Raw genomic sequence first — 12,359 nt, forward strand, 5'->3', positions numbered from 1 at the left:
CTTGCTGGATACATCCTGGAACTGATTGGTAAAGTCTTTAAACATCAGAAGAAACGTGGAATACTGTCAGCGCACACAAAGACTCGCTTCTCGCGAGGAACAGTGCAATTGTTTCACAGTGACAAAAGTGTCCCCCAGACCCTGAGTCTGGCAGTCCTCTTACCCATTTGTCTGACAGAAAATGTGGTTGAAAGCACAAAAATAAGAACATATCAAAGTTTGTAGCCAAGCGAAGAAGAAGAGCTGTCGGGGCAGGTGAGGACCAAGGAGAGCCTGGTTCTTTCTCCAGCGCACTCAGGAACTGGTTTTCTCCTGTTTCCATTTTTGCAGTATTTCATTTGCTGCCTTCAGTGTAGCTTCCTCCTAAATAAAAAGCACAGGTTTGGTCAGTGGCTTCCAGCCAAATCCCCTTTCCCCTCAGTGCCGTCACCATTCCTATAAAAATCCTGTTCTCATTCTGGAACCTCGCCGTTGCCCCGTGTTCGGTAGGACACAGGCACAGCCGCGGGGCAGTTAACAGCCACCCAGGAGACTCCTTGCCTTGACCAAGAAATGTGGGAAGCTGATGGGGCAAAGCCTAGGGTGGCACTGGCACAGCTCCTGCCCTGGCTCAGCTGGCATGTCATGCTCAGGCTCTCATGCCCAGGGTGGTCTTTGTTTCTTCTTGACATGTATCTCATCAAACCAGCCCTGATTATTGCTCCCAACCTTGCTTCCCCTCGTGCTGCCGCATATCTCACCTTCGCGAAGCAGAACCGGATTAAATGGTTGTAGTTGCTCTTGTGGGCCTCACAGCAGAAAGCCGAGAGCGGGATGGCAGCGAGTCCCTGGGTTGGGGAAACACGTGGAGCTGAGGTTCCTCCTCCCGGGCTGGCGTGCAGCCTACCATGCTCCAGCACGGGTGAAGCCGTCCGTTCCCAGCACCCCCGGAGCTGGCAGTGGTGGGGTGCCGCTGGCTCCCCCGGGCGCAGCCAGCAGGGAGGGCACAAACCCCCTTTGGGCAAACACGACGGAAGGGGCCAGACACATTTACCTTGTTCTTGACCATCCACTTTGCAAATCTGGAGTCGTAGGACTCATCGGAGTTGGGGACATCAGGGACGTCGGATTCTGCAGGAGAAGCACATCAGCGTGGAGGCTGGGGCTGCTGCTGGGTGCCACAGCCAAGCCCCAAACCCACGGCCTCTGTGAGCTGGGATGGGGCATGCGCTATTGTCCGTCCCTGCTTTGGTGATGGTTTAGGCGGGTTCCTGTCCCTGCGAGTGGTGCGATTCCGAGCTGTTCCCCCCACACTCAGCCCTGCCTGAGCAACGCTGCAGCCGACTCACTGAACGCAGAGATGTCTGCCACCAAGAAGTAGGTGCCCTCGGGGACGATGGGTTTCATCCCCGCAGCATCCAGGCTCTGGACCAGCCAGTCTCTCTTCTGCTGCAGCTCCTTGGGCAGTTGGACAAAGTAGCTGTCTGGTTTCCCGTAGAGCGTAAATTCCCTCTGGAAACCCTGAGCCACGGCCTCCTGCAAGGAGAGAGGAGCCAGTGTCTGGTGGGAGGATGGTCAAGGCTTGCTTGGGAACCAGAGTCTTTGCTCTGATGCAATTTGTAGGTGGTTAGGGAGTTCTCTGCCTCCCGCCCCTCCAAATGGCCCCTTAGATTTGTCGATGCAAATATACCCCAGGCAGGCTGGACTCTGCCCTTCCTCCCAGGCACTGGGCAACTGCAGGGAGAGGGGAAGGAGCCTCTCCAGGGCACCACGCATCGCCTGTCTGTGCCTTTCAGGTCAGTTGTGGGGAGAAGGACCCTCTCTCACCCCTGGCTTTGGGGGTTTGGGAATTGCAGGGTCAGCTGCAGGGAGTCCCCTTACCTGGGCAGCGGTGGCACAGTGGTACACGGAGTTCTGGTGCACGGTGCGGAGATGCTGCAGCAGCCGGTTGGGTCCCATGGCCCAGCCCACCTGTGGTCAGGAGAGGAAGAGGAGGGTGGTAAGTTTCTGGGTACCTGCTTGGGCTCCCTTTTATTTTCCTGTGCTGGCTTCATTGTATTTTCCAGGCAAAGCTATTGTAAAGTGGCTTTGGTACTCTCAGACCCTGAGGTTCAAAGCCAAGTGGCAGCAGTGTCCCCAGCGCCACGCCAATGGTGATGGGAGCCATGCCCTGGAGCAGAGGGATGGGGAGAACAGGAGATGCCACACAGGGGAATTCACCTTCCATCCCGTGGCACTGAAGGTTTTCCCAGCGCTCCCAACGATCACGGTGCGGTCCCACATGCCCTGCAAGCTGGCTGGGAATAAAACAAGAGAGAAACACCGATGGCAGAGCTCAGCGTGCTCCCTTCTGGGCTGCATTACTAACACAGTGGGAGCTCTTTGTCCACCATAACTCATGGTGGCCTCTTGTGTTCATGACACATCACCCTCAAAGCACATCCCAAGCAGGCAGCCAGGTTTCTCAAGAGCATCTGTTCGTAATTAAGTGTTTTCATACGCATGTACCCAGCCCCAGGGGTTCCCAGAGGTGCCAGCACCTTCACCCTGCAACAAGGTAATTGCATGTTACTGCAGCAGGATGAACAGGTCTCTGAACTCATGTTGAAATGGATGTCCCAAAGCTAGAGACACCCAGAAAGCTGTGGTTTTACAAAGTATGAGGAAAAAAAAAATCAGTTTCACTGGAGCCAAAGGGCTCTTTGCTCTGGGTTTCACACTGTGAAGCCAGCTCTCCATTTCCTCTGGAAGTCAGGGCTCCAGTTTAAGTCTTGATTTGGAGGCTGAGACTGAAGTGCAGCAAAATCTCTCTAATGGGGGTACGTGTCTGGCAGAGCTGTGCGTGCAAGCAGCCCATGTAATTGCCCAGGACCCCAGTTAAATCAGCAGTTCCCTCCCTGAAGATGCTGTACCCGGAGAAGACATCCAGGCTCAGCCAAGCTGTTCTCCATACCAATGCGGATGTGCTCCTTCCCGTCGTAGACCAGCCACTCGTACACTTCATCGCTGATGCACAGGACGTCGTGCTTCACACACAGGTCTGCAATGAGCTGCAGCTCCCCTCGGCTGAACACCTGCAGCAGGCGAGGAGTGGAGTAAAGAAGCAGCAGGATCATTTCTGAGCCCTGCCTGTCCCTGCCTTTCTGTGCAGGCTGCGCCCCTGCCTGCACCGTGGGCAGGAGCTGGTTGCAATGGTCTAACAAGGCAAAGCCACTGCTGGCACAAAAGACCAGGCTTAAAACACCAGAAGAGTGCACGCAGCATGTGGTGCTCCCACAACACCCATTTCCCTTGTGTGCAAGGAAGGTTGAGCTACTGCAACGCTGCAAATGTGTCTGGGGGAGCTGTGGCACCCCAACCGCTCCCAGAGCCACCCCCAGCACGGCCAGAGGCATTACCTTGCCCAGAGGGTTGTTGGGAGAGTTCAGGACAATGGCTTTTGTCCGTTTGTTGAATTTAGAAGCCAGTTCAGCTGGGTCCAGCTGCCAGTCTGCGCTAGACATCAATTTTCCATCTTTTGGAGCTTTCTAGAGAGAAGAGAGGGGAATCACAGCTTGCTTTGCTACCGCTACACTTTGCTTACCGCTCACGTCTCCGCTCGCTCTGCTGCGACTCTTCCCTCCTCAACAGCTTTCCTCCGACCCACTCACCGCTCTCAGCGGGACAAACACGGGCGTTCCACCAGCCATTTTCACCATCGTCTCGTAGCAGTCAAAGAAGGGCTCAATGACTATCACCTGGAAGAAAGGGACACGTCAGCATCCTCCTGACCCCGCTCAGACCTTCCCTGATGGGTGCAGAGAGCAATGGGAGGGACGGGAAATTTTGATCCCTGAATTATTGTAACGGAGAACCTGCATCGCCAGGGGGTAGTGTTGGGGAAGAACAACATCACTTGGGGCAAAAGGGTTATTTTGGCTTATGCAGGAATGAGACAGTGCCCTGCAGCGGAGTTTTTTCCTTTGAAAGCTCAGATATTGGAGAATGGGGATAAAACCTTTTCTGCTTTGCAGAAGGACTATGTAAACCTCCCCCTGCCAGACCCACAGCCGGGAAGGGCTCTCCTGGGGGAAGGCTGCCTGTGCAGCAAGCCCAAATCTTGGCTTACCTCATCACCTTCATCAACAAAAGCCTGGAAGCAGCAGAAAAGGGCCTGGTACGCCCCCACAGTCACCATCACATCGGTCATGGGATCCAGTTCTCGTCCAAGGAGCTTCCCAAAAAACTGGGCTAGGATCTTCACCAGAGGTGGGTGGCCCTGTGGAACGAGAGGAAGAGTGGGATTTGGGTTGAAGAAGCCTCCTAAAATATGGATCAGCCCTTGGAGGGGGCCTGAGCAGCCAAGTGCCGTGCCACCGAGCATCCCAGGCATCTTCCCGCCTGGGTGCTCCAAACCCCCGGCGATCAGGGTGGTGCAGCTCTGGGCGCGGGGGCCCGGCTGAGCCTGGGTGTGTGTTTTGCCTCCTGTGCTTTGCCCTGTTTATTGCTGCCTGATGAGCCCTGGAGCAGCCAGGGCTAACGGGGAGGGGGGTATTGCTGAGGAGGGGGGTCTGTCCACGCACGAAGGCACGGGTGTACTGGTGCAGCGCGTGGTCCTCCCCGCCGAGGGCTCTCGCAAACGCCTCCTTCAGAAAATCCGGTGGGGGGAAGTTGGGGAAGCCCTGGCCCAGGTTCACTGTGGCGTAGGTGTCAGCCAGTTTTACAAACTCCACCCTGGGGAGAGGAAAGGGAGAGAAAGACAAGCATTAGGCTAGATATTAGAAAGAAATTCTTTCCTGTGCGGGGGGTGAGGCAGTGGCCCAGGTTGCCCAGAGAAGCTGTGGATGCCCCATCCCTGGAGGGGTTCAAGGCCAGGCTGGATGAGGCTTTGGGCAACCTGGGCTAGTGGGAGGTGTCCCTGCCCATGGCAGGGGGGTTGGAACTAGGTTGGATGGTTTCAGTGCACTACAAGGTGCTCCTGCCCGCCTGATACAGCATGAAGTGTGAGCAGCAGGTACAGAGCTGAGCCAGCATAAAGTCTCCCGGGACAAACCTGCCCTGTGCCTCCTAAACAAAAGCAAAGCAGCCGAGGGAGACTGTGCTTGTCTGCAGTGTGGCTGCAGTGGTTTCCATCTGGTTTAAGGCTGCCTGAAACCACATCTACCGCCAGGGTAAACCAGATATTCTCTTAACTCACCAGATATTCTTGTCTATTCCCTCCAGCCTTCGGGCTTGCACTGGCCTTGACATTTTTGCCTGCAAAGAGAGAGAAAGAAAGAGAGTTGGAAGCTTTCGCTAATGGCAATGGGGCCACACGTGGAGGGACGTGGCCTCCCCAGGTGTGTTTTTCCCAACAGAAGGTGTGCCCCTCAGTATTGCTTCACGAGTTGTTGCTGACCGGCCGTAGAGCAGTAACGCTGATGCAGTGGCTTCTGGAAGAGGTTTCACACACTTTTTATGAAAGATCAACAGACAAGAGCTGGCAGAGGAGGATGTTTAATTTACAAGTTTCAACAGGAATTGAGAAAACAGATGAACAGAAGAAGCGTGTGTACAGTCACTGGGGAGCTGGAAATGCCTCAAACTTCATTTTCAGCTGGAATAAATCATGGGGTCAAATGAGCTCAGCCAAGCTGTAACAGCCAGGCCAATGACCCCAGCCCTCAGCCTTTTGCCTTCCACAGCCTCTCTTGTCCTTCATCGGAAGGACATCTTTGTTCTCTACAGGCCACAAAATATCCCCTTTTCCCAAGAGAACAAACAATTTATTCCACACTGCTCCACAGAGCAGCAGAAGTATTTACTCCTTTGTTCTACTGGAGCCCTTGGTGAAGGGAGTTGCTCTAGATGATAAACAATATGCTGGCTTTTGCAGCTCAGGTTGATGGCAAAAGCAGGCAGGAATTGGGTACAGGCAAGAGGAGAGCCCAGCACACAGGTCAGTGATGTACGGAGACACCAGGGAACCTTTTGCCTGACTGGTACCTAATTTCCACCTGCATCATGGCTAGGAGGGGTGGAAGAGGGGCAGGAGGAAACACTGAGAGCAAAATCCTCCTTCCAGTTGGATAAGCACAGTGGGAGAAAGTCAGATGTGCTTGATGGGGAATTTATCACAAGGATGATGAAAAGCGGCAGAGAATTTTATAACTCAACAGTGCAGGGAAAAGGTAACCAGACAGTGAAGGGACTGGAAATGAGACACAAACGATGCTCAGTGCACAAAGAAAAGCCAGCGTGGGGACGTGAGGAGGGCGTCTCTGAAGCAATGAGCCAAGAAAATGATCATCACCACTGTAAATAAAATTTGAACAGGGACAAATCATGTGAAAGCAGCTGAGATGTGAGATGCAGTGCTGGGATGTGAGGGGACAGGGTCTGTGCTCTGCCGTGCCGGGATGGAGGGGGGGTAACCAGCTCAGCTCCCCTCCCCACTTACCTGCCCACCTCTGCCGTTCCCAGAGGGCTTCACCAAAATTTGGAAAGTGCCGCAATGATATTTTGTGTTGAGGTCTTTGGATTTTTATACAGCTTCAGCCCTAGCTAGGAATCTTTGCAAATAACCTGCCGAGGAGCCCGGTGTTTCAGAGGGCACCGGCTGGACTCTGCGCTCCCTCGCGGTGCCGGGCAGGTGGCCAAGGGCGAGCAGAAGTCGCGGCCTCCCTGGGTCTAGAGGAGCCTCCCTCCTCTGCCCCAGAGCCCTGCTTTGCTCTTTCTGCACAAGCTCATGGATATCATGATCAGCAAGACCCGGTGCCTGAGCTGGTTTTGGTGGGAATAGAAGGATTAATGGGCTGGTAAGTAAAAGATAGTTGGAGGTGAAATATTAACAGCTCCAGTGCTGTTGTCTTGTCATTGTTCAGAGAATTTGACAGCATCGGCAAGTGTGATGGGGGTCAGTGGGAAGAAGGTGCTTTAAGCCTGTAAATCCCCAGTTCTGAGGAAGGGCCTCATCTGCTCCAGCCCTTTCAGGAAGGGAAATGACAAACACTTTCTTCTTTTGATGTCCCCCCACCCCATCCTTGCTCTGTGTGTTTGTGTCTCCAAGAGGGATGCTGATATTTCCCAAATACTTTGCAACCCAAGAGGCTTTAGTAGAAGAGCCCATCAGACGAGGCAACACCATAACAATGAGCTTTCTTCTGTATGAAGAATATTCTCTTGCTTATGAGATGTCCCCTTTAAAACTGGCTACCTGGAAATAAGCGGGTACGGAGGAGATTGCACCAGTGTGGCTTTTCCCCATGTGCCCTATCTGCCGTTGCTGCCAAGGCTGGCTCCTGGGCAGTGAGATCCCCGGGCTCCGCACCGCTGCAGCCTGACCCCGGGACCAGGCTGCTGGCCAGGAACGGTCACGCTGGGCATTCAATACCTCGCTGGAGTACGAGCTATATCCAGCGTTGCTCTTCCTCTCCAGCAAGAAGTGACGCAGAGACAGTCCCGCTCTCCTTAGCATGCCACGGCTCCTGCTGTCTCGCTCCTGCGGGCACGGACCTGCATTCCCCCGGACACAAAGCAGAGGGGTGAGAAGATCACTCCATGTATCTGGGGACACAGCACAGGTCCAGACCCAAAGCTGTGGTTATCCTGCCAAAGGAAAAGCGGGAACAAGCTGCTCTGTGTGTTGTTGCTGCAATGTCAAACAGCATCAGGACTGTGCTTTGTGCCCGGGACACACACCAAGCTAGGATCACAAGGGCAACCACAGCTTCTGCCTCCTCTCTCCCCAGGTCCAGTCTCCCCGTACTTTCCTCTGCGCTGGGGGGAGCGGTACGGACACTAGTGAGAGGGCATCCTCTGGGAATTCAGTATCAACACCAGCTTCCCATCCAGTTTCATGGATCCCAGGTATCTCCTGCCTCTGCCCTTCCTCCCCTGCTGCACCTCCACCTTCCTCGCCGACGAAGCTGTGGGACACCCTGCCTCTGGGGGCTGGCAAGTGAAATCAGGAGCCTTAGGGATGAACACTGGGCAAACCTACTCCACAGAAACCCCCCCCTTCCTCTGCCTTTGTGTTCTTTAGGTTACAAGAAAAAAAAAATCAAAGCAAGAGTGCTGCTATTTTTGAGAATCTCTGGCCTCCCAGCTGCCACAGCTCCAGGCTGTTTAGTTGCAAGTTTTATTCTGATTAACAAGATGTCAGCTGCCATCTCCAAAGTGATTTGGGTGTTTACCTTTCTTTCCAGGCCCCGAATGAATTAATTGTCTGAACATGTGGTACTTAAGCTAAAATAAGTTAATATTTTGTTAGGTACCTGAGATGAAAGCAGTGAGTCTGGAGAATGCGTGTGCCTTTATTTTGACCAGCCATGGATTAATTTACCCAGCTGTCAAAAAATGAATTAAAACAGGTTTGAAGCTGGCCAGCCCCCAGGTAAGTTCTCAGTACTGCTAGGTACTTCTCATCCTTACACACAAGACCTGAGTCCCCACTGTTTGCATTTTATGTTATTTCTATCACAGCTGCAAAGCCACTGCCAGCTGACACCAGTGGGGTTTTACATCGCTTTGCCCAGGTGGGAAAAAAACAACACAATTTATGGAAAAACAGGGAGCCACAGCATATTATTGCTCAGGACTGGGAAATACCCACTTTGTCCCTGGGTATGGGACAGCAGCATGTCGGGGACGGGTGCTGAGATGTGGGGTGGACGCTGCTGTGGGATGCAAAGCAAATGAGCACTGGAAGGAGGGGACTAACCCTGCAGGTGACAAAGGTGTGGCAGTGTAAAGGGCTTCACTGGATGACAGAAAACTACAGAGCTGGTGTAAAAGCTGTGCACAACATCCTGCAAAGACCTAGAGACAGCACTGGGGCCAGGGTGCTGGTCCCAGTGGGAGCAGCTGACTGGGGCAAGGGCAGAGGGCTCTGCCCCACCTCCCCAGCCCTGGACAAAGTTTTGTAGCAGGGTCAGCCCCCAGAGAGCCAAAAAGCCTGGGGAAGGCTCAGGGAGCCTCTCCCCTGGCTGGGCACGTCAGGCAGTGCTGTACGTACGCTCCCAGCACGGGAGCTGGGGCACCTCTCGCCTGGAGGGGTGCATGGTTCGGGGACACAGAGGATTTTGGAGGTGACAGCTGAAAGGTCACTGCGGGGACCGGTAGGTCACTCACCACCTCCTGCCCTCCAGCCCGCGGGCACCAGCCATCTCCTCTGTCCCAGTGCTTCCCGAGCACCCCTGCGGTGCTGGCCACTCATGGGTGCATCCAAAGGGCTCTGGGGACCAGGGTCCCCTTGAGCCCGTCACACCGTGGGGTGCAACGCCACAGCGGGAGCAGCAGCAACAGCCAGCAAGCGCAGACACGTAGGCACAAGGCAGCTCCCAGGAGGGACGGTGGGGGGTAAAACCGACTTACATCAAGCTGGGCCACGCTGCCTTACGCTGCCGAAGTCTGGCACAACCGCCCAGGCTGCACTTGCACACATGTCGCCCTCTCGCTCGCTCCAAAATGCTTCATCTGCAGCTGGGACTTCCTGGGAGGAGTCGGAGAGGCTGCAGCAAAGCAGGAGTCGAGCTACAACACTCCGATGGGGAAAATCGTACCGGGGAATGGGAGATCTCGGCTGGCTCTCTAAAGCACCAGGGTGAGGGAGGAGAGGGCTTTTGGGAGCAGGTCTGTTCCTCCCCGAGGCTTGGAGCCAGAGCTGCCGGAGGATTTTGGCTGCCTGGGAAAATACCCCAGCATATTGTTCCAATGGAGGCTCATACCAGCGTAATTATAGCAGGATAATTTTTGTGGTATGGCTATAATTACTTTGGCATGGCAATGGCTGGGGATTTCCCTTTGAGTTAAGCCTTCAGTCATTTTGAAAAATGAATTTTTAAGTCAGTCAGACACTCTCCAAAATTCCACCCTGCAGGCTTAATCTTATTAGAGAAGGGAATGGATCACAGGTACAGAAGGTGAAGGCATCAGTGTCAGGTTCATCAGAGGATAATGACCTACTGTCACCATGGTCCGACCCCGGGCTGGGGGTGGGCAGGGAGGCAGCCTCCGAGGGGGATTTCAGCACATGGATGCTGGAGCTGGACTCTCCACCAGTCATTTGAGAGGTGGCAATTGCTCAAGGGAGGTGTAGGGAGGAAATTGTCCTCTCTTGGCCTGCCTCTTCCCTTTGTGACAAGGCTTTACGTGCATCGATGAATCAGGTCATGTAGGTGTCCGGACTGGGTAATTACTGTCTCCCTTTCACAGCAGGAAAAAGTGAGCCACAGGGAAAGGAAGCGGCTGACGTCTGCTGTGACAAAGGTTCCTGAATCCTGCCCCGACCGCTGGGTTCCAGCATCTCTGCCGTGATCAAACAGGAGGGAATGTCTGCGCAGGCAGATGCAAACTGTTTTCTAAACTTCTCATTAACTGAAACAAACAGATGGAAGGGAAACCTGTGTTTGCTTCTGTAAGAATGTGTACGGCACATCCTGAGCCATCTCATAGCTCAATGCCACCTTCTCCTCTCCCCCTGCCCTCGCCGTGCTTTCTTTGCTCCCTCCTCTGCCCGCCTTGCACCTTCCCTGGCTGTTGTTTGCCCCTGAGCTGAGCTCACTTGACTTGACAAATTAGCAAAAAGCCAAACTGGCAGAAAAGTGGACAGTTTTCTGCAGGGTCTGTGAGCCAAACAGGCTCAGGGCAGGGGGGGTTGAGTGCTAAAGGCTCTGCAGGGCAATACTGAGCCGGGCAGGGGCAGAGCAGGGTGGAGAGGGGAGAAGGGATGGACAGGAGCACAAGCTCCCACCTCCTTTGGCAGGATTTGGCTTTCATATTGGGTCAGAAAAAACACTTTAATGTCCTCTTAAAATTCAGCAGAAGTTGCATGCAGCCAGCGAGGAAAAGGACGCTACCTGACCTTCTTGGAGTTTGTACTGTGAAACTCAAGGAAAATTAGGACCTTCTCTTTCTCAGGTCATCTTAATTTAACAAATGCAGACATGAACAATTCTTCTTAATTTTTTTTTTTTTTTAAATCTAATTATTGCACTGGGCTGGTGAGTGTCTATAACACTGTTCCCTGGCAGGTGGGATCACAGCTGCTCTGATGCAGGTCCTGTCCCCATGGCTACAAGAGGATGCTAAGACCTAGAATGTTCCTAGAAAGCCACAGATATGCTTATTTTACTACAGCAGTGATCACTGGTGTGCGCAAGTTAAAATTGGCTGCACTTAACCGCTCAGAGCTGCCTCTTGGACACTAATGACATTATAATGAAAACCTTTGAACCATCCTTTATGGATTTAAAAAAAATAAAAAGATGTCATCCAGTGTCCTCCAATGAGTCAGCCGAATGAAAATAACCATTAGTGAATCAGATTGCTTTTTTCAGGTACCACAAAATGACTGTTGGATATATCCTCGGAACACGTTGGTGTGTTCCTGCTGCGAGGAAACAAACGTGGTGTTTTTCAGTGGCCTGAGTTGGGTGAGCTGTTGTTATAGAAATGGAACGGAGTTTTCAAAATATTCCACTTTTTCAGTGTCACATAGGCTGGGTCTTAAGGAAAAAGGGACAAAACCTGCCATTTAAATTATTTTCATTCTCTAATTGTTCACTAGCCTTCCTGTTGGTTCTAGTTGCATCCACTGTTTCTTATCTGAGGCACCCGGCGAGGTGTTCACCAGATGTTCTCCACGGGTCTGGACCAAGGGCTCCCAGTCCCTAAACACAGATGATGTCACGGGTCACTGACTGGTGACAGATGATGTCCTGGGTCACTGTCTGGTGACAGATGATGTCTCAGGTCACTGACTGATGACAGATGATGTCCCGGGTTGTCACCCGGTGATGTGAGGGACGCAGGCAGCATCGGAGGCTGTGCTGGCAGGTGTGTGGGAGAAGGACTGGGGTGGCCTGTCCTGGGCTGAGCCATCCCTCCTCCTGCACAGGGCACAGCCTCACAGCAGGCGGGTGAAGCTGATTTTAACCATTTTGGAGTTCAACATCACCTGAGAGGAGGCAGGGCCCCAGCAAGGCCAGACCCAGGGTCCTGTGTGTGCGCCTGGGGGTGACAGGCGAGGGGACGCTCCTCTCTGGGCTCTGCAGGGCTCGAGCCACGCTGAGGGCTGAAATGTGACACAGCACGATGCCAGGACACGGCTGCTGTCGTTTTTTTACCCTTCTGTGCATTCACAGCGGGGACACCAGCCCGAGCCGGGGCCTGAGGCTGTCCTTGGCAGGCCTGGCTCTCCTCCCTGTTCTTCTGAGGGACAGAGGCTGCCGTCCCGCAGTGCCACAGGCTGCGTTGCTGTACAGAGAATTACATTAAATAATGACAGAAGGCTTGCTCATGATTGGGTCATAAACCTTAATAAAGAGGTAATTTTATTTTTTTTACAAAAAAGAATCTGGACTCCAGAGTCCTGCTGTCAGGAGGTGAAGGCACTCAGCTCCTCACCTTCCCCTTCTTCC

The 12,359-nt window shown here is 53.4% G+C and overlaps 1 protein-coding gene across 1 annotated transcript; it reads right to left on the bottom strand.

Moving 5' to 3' along the window:
• Positions 1-294: 294 nt before the first annotated feature.
• CCBL1 (cysteine conjugate-beta lyase, cytoplasmic) lies at positions 295-9,416 on the bottom strand. Its single transcript, XM_010080781.1, has 14 exons — positions 9,313-9,416; positions 7,331-7,452; positions 5,156-5,214; positions 4,542-4,692; positions 4,088-4,237; positions 3,630-3,716; positions 3,378-3,506; positions 2,933-3,053; positions 2,200-2,276; positions 1,861-1,950; positions 1,329-1,515; positions 1,034-1,110; positions 741-827; positions 295-363 (listed from the first exon to the last, which is right to left on the bottom strand). Exons 2-14 carry the CDS (start codon positions 7,412-7,414, stop codon positions 295-297), a joined length of 1,368 nt encoding a protein of 455 aa, XP_010079083.1. The 5' UTR covers positions 7,415-7,452; positions 9,313-9,416.
• Positions 9,417-12,359: the final 2,943 nt, after the last annotated feature.

Source organism: Pterocles gutturalis, unplaced genomic scaffold, assembly GCF_000699245.1.
Source record: "Pterocles gutturalis isolate BGI_N339 unplaced genomic scaffold, ASM69924v1 scaffold39139, whole genome shotgun sequence".
NCBI lineage: Eukaryota > Metazoa > Chordata > Aves > Pterocliformes > Pteroclidae > Pterocles > Pterocles gutturalis.

Coding starts and splice junctions, on each gene's coding strand:
- CCBL1 (XM_010080781.1), bottom strand. CDS start 7,414: ATGCTAAGGAGAGCGGGACTGTCTCTGCGTCACTTCTTGCTGGAGAGG. Junction 3,054..3,377: donor CCAACAACCCTCTGGGCAAG/GTAATGCCTCTG, acceptor CGCCTGCTGCAG/GTGTTCAGCCGAGGGGAGCT. Junction 1,111..1,328: donor GGCAGACATCTCTGCGTTCA/GTGAGTCGGCTG, acceptor CTTCTCCTGCAG/AATCCGACGTCCCTGATGTC.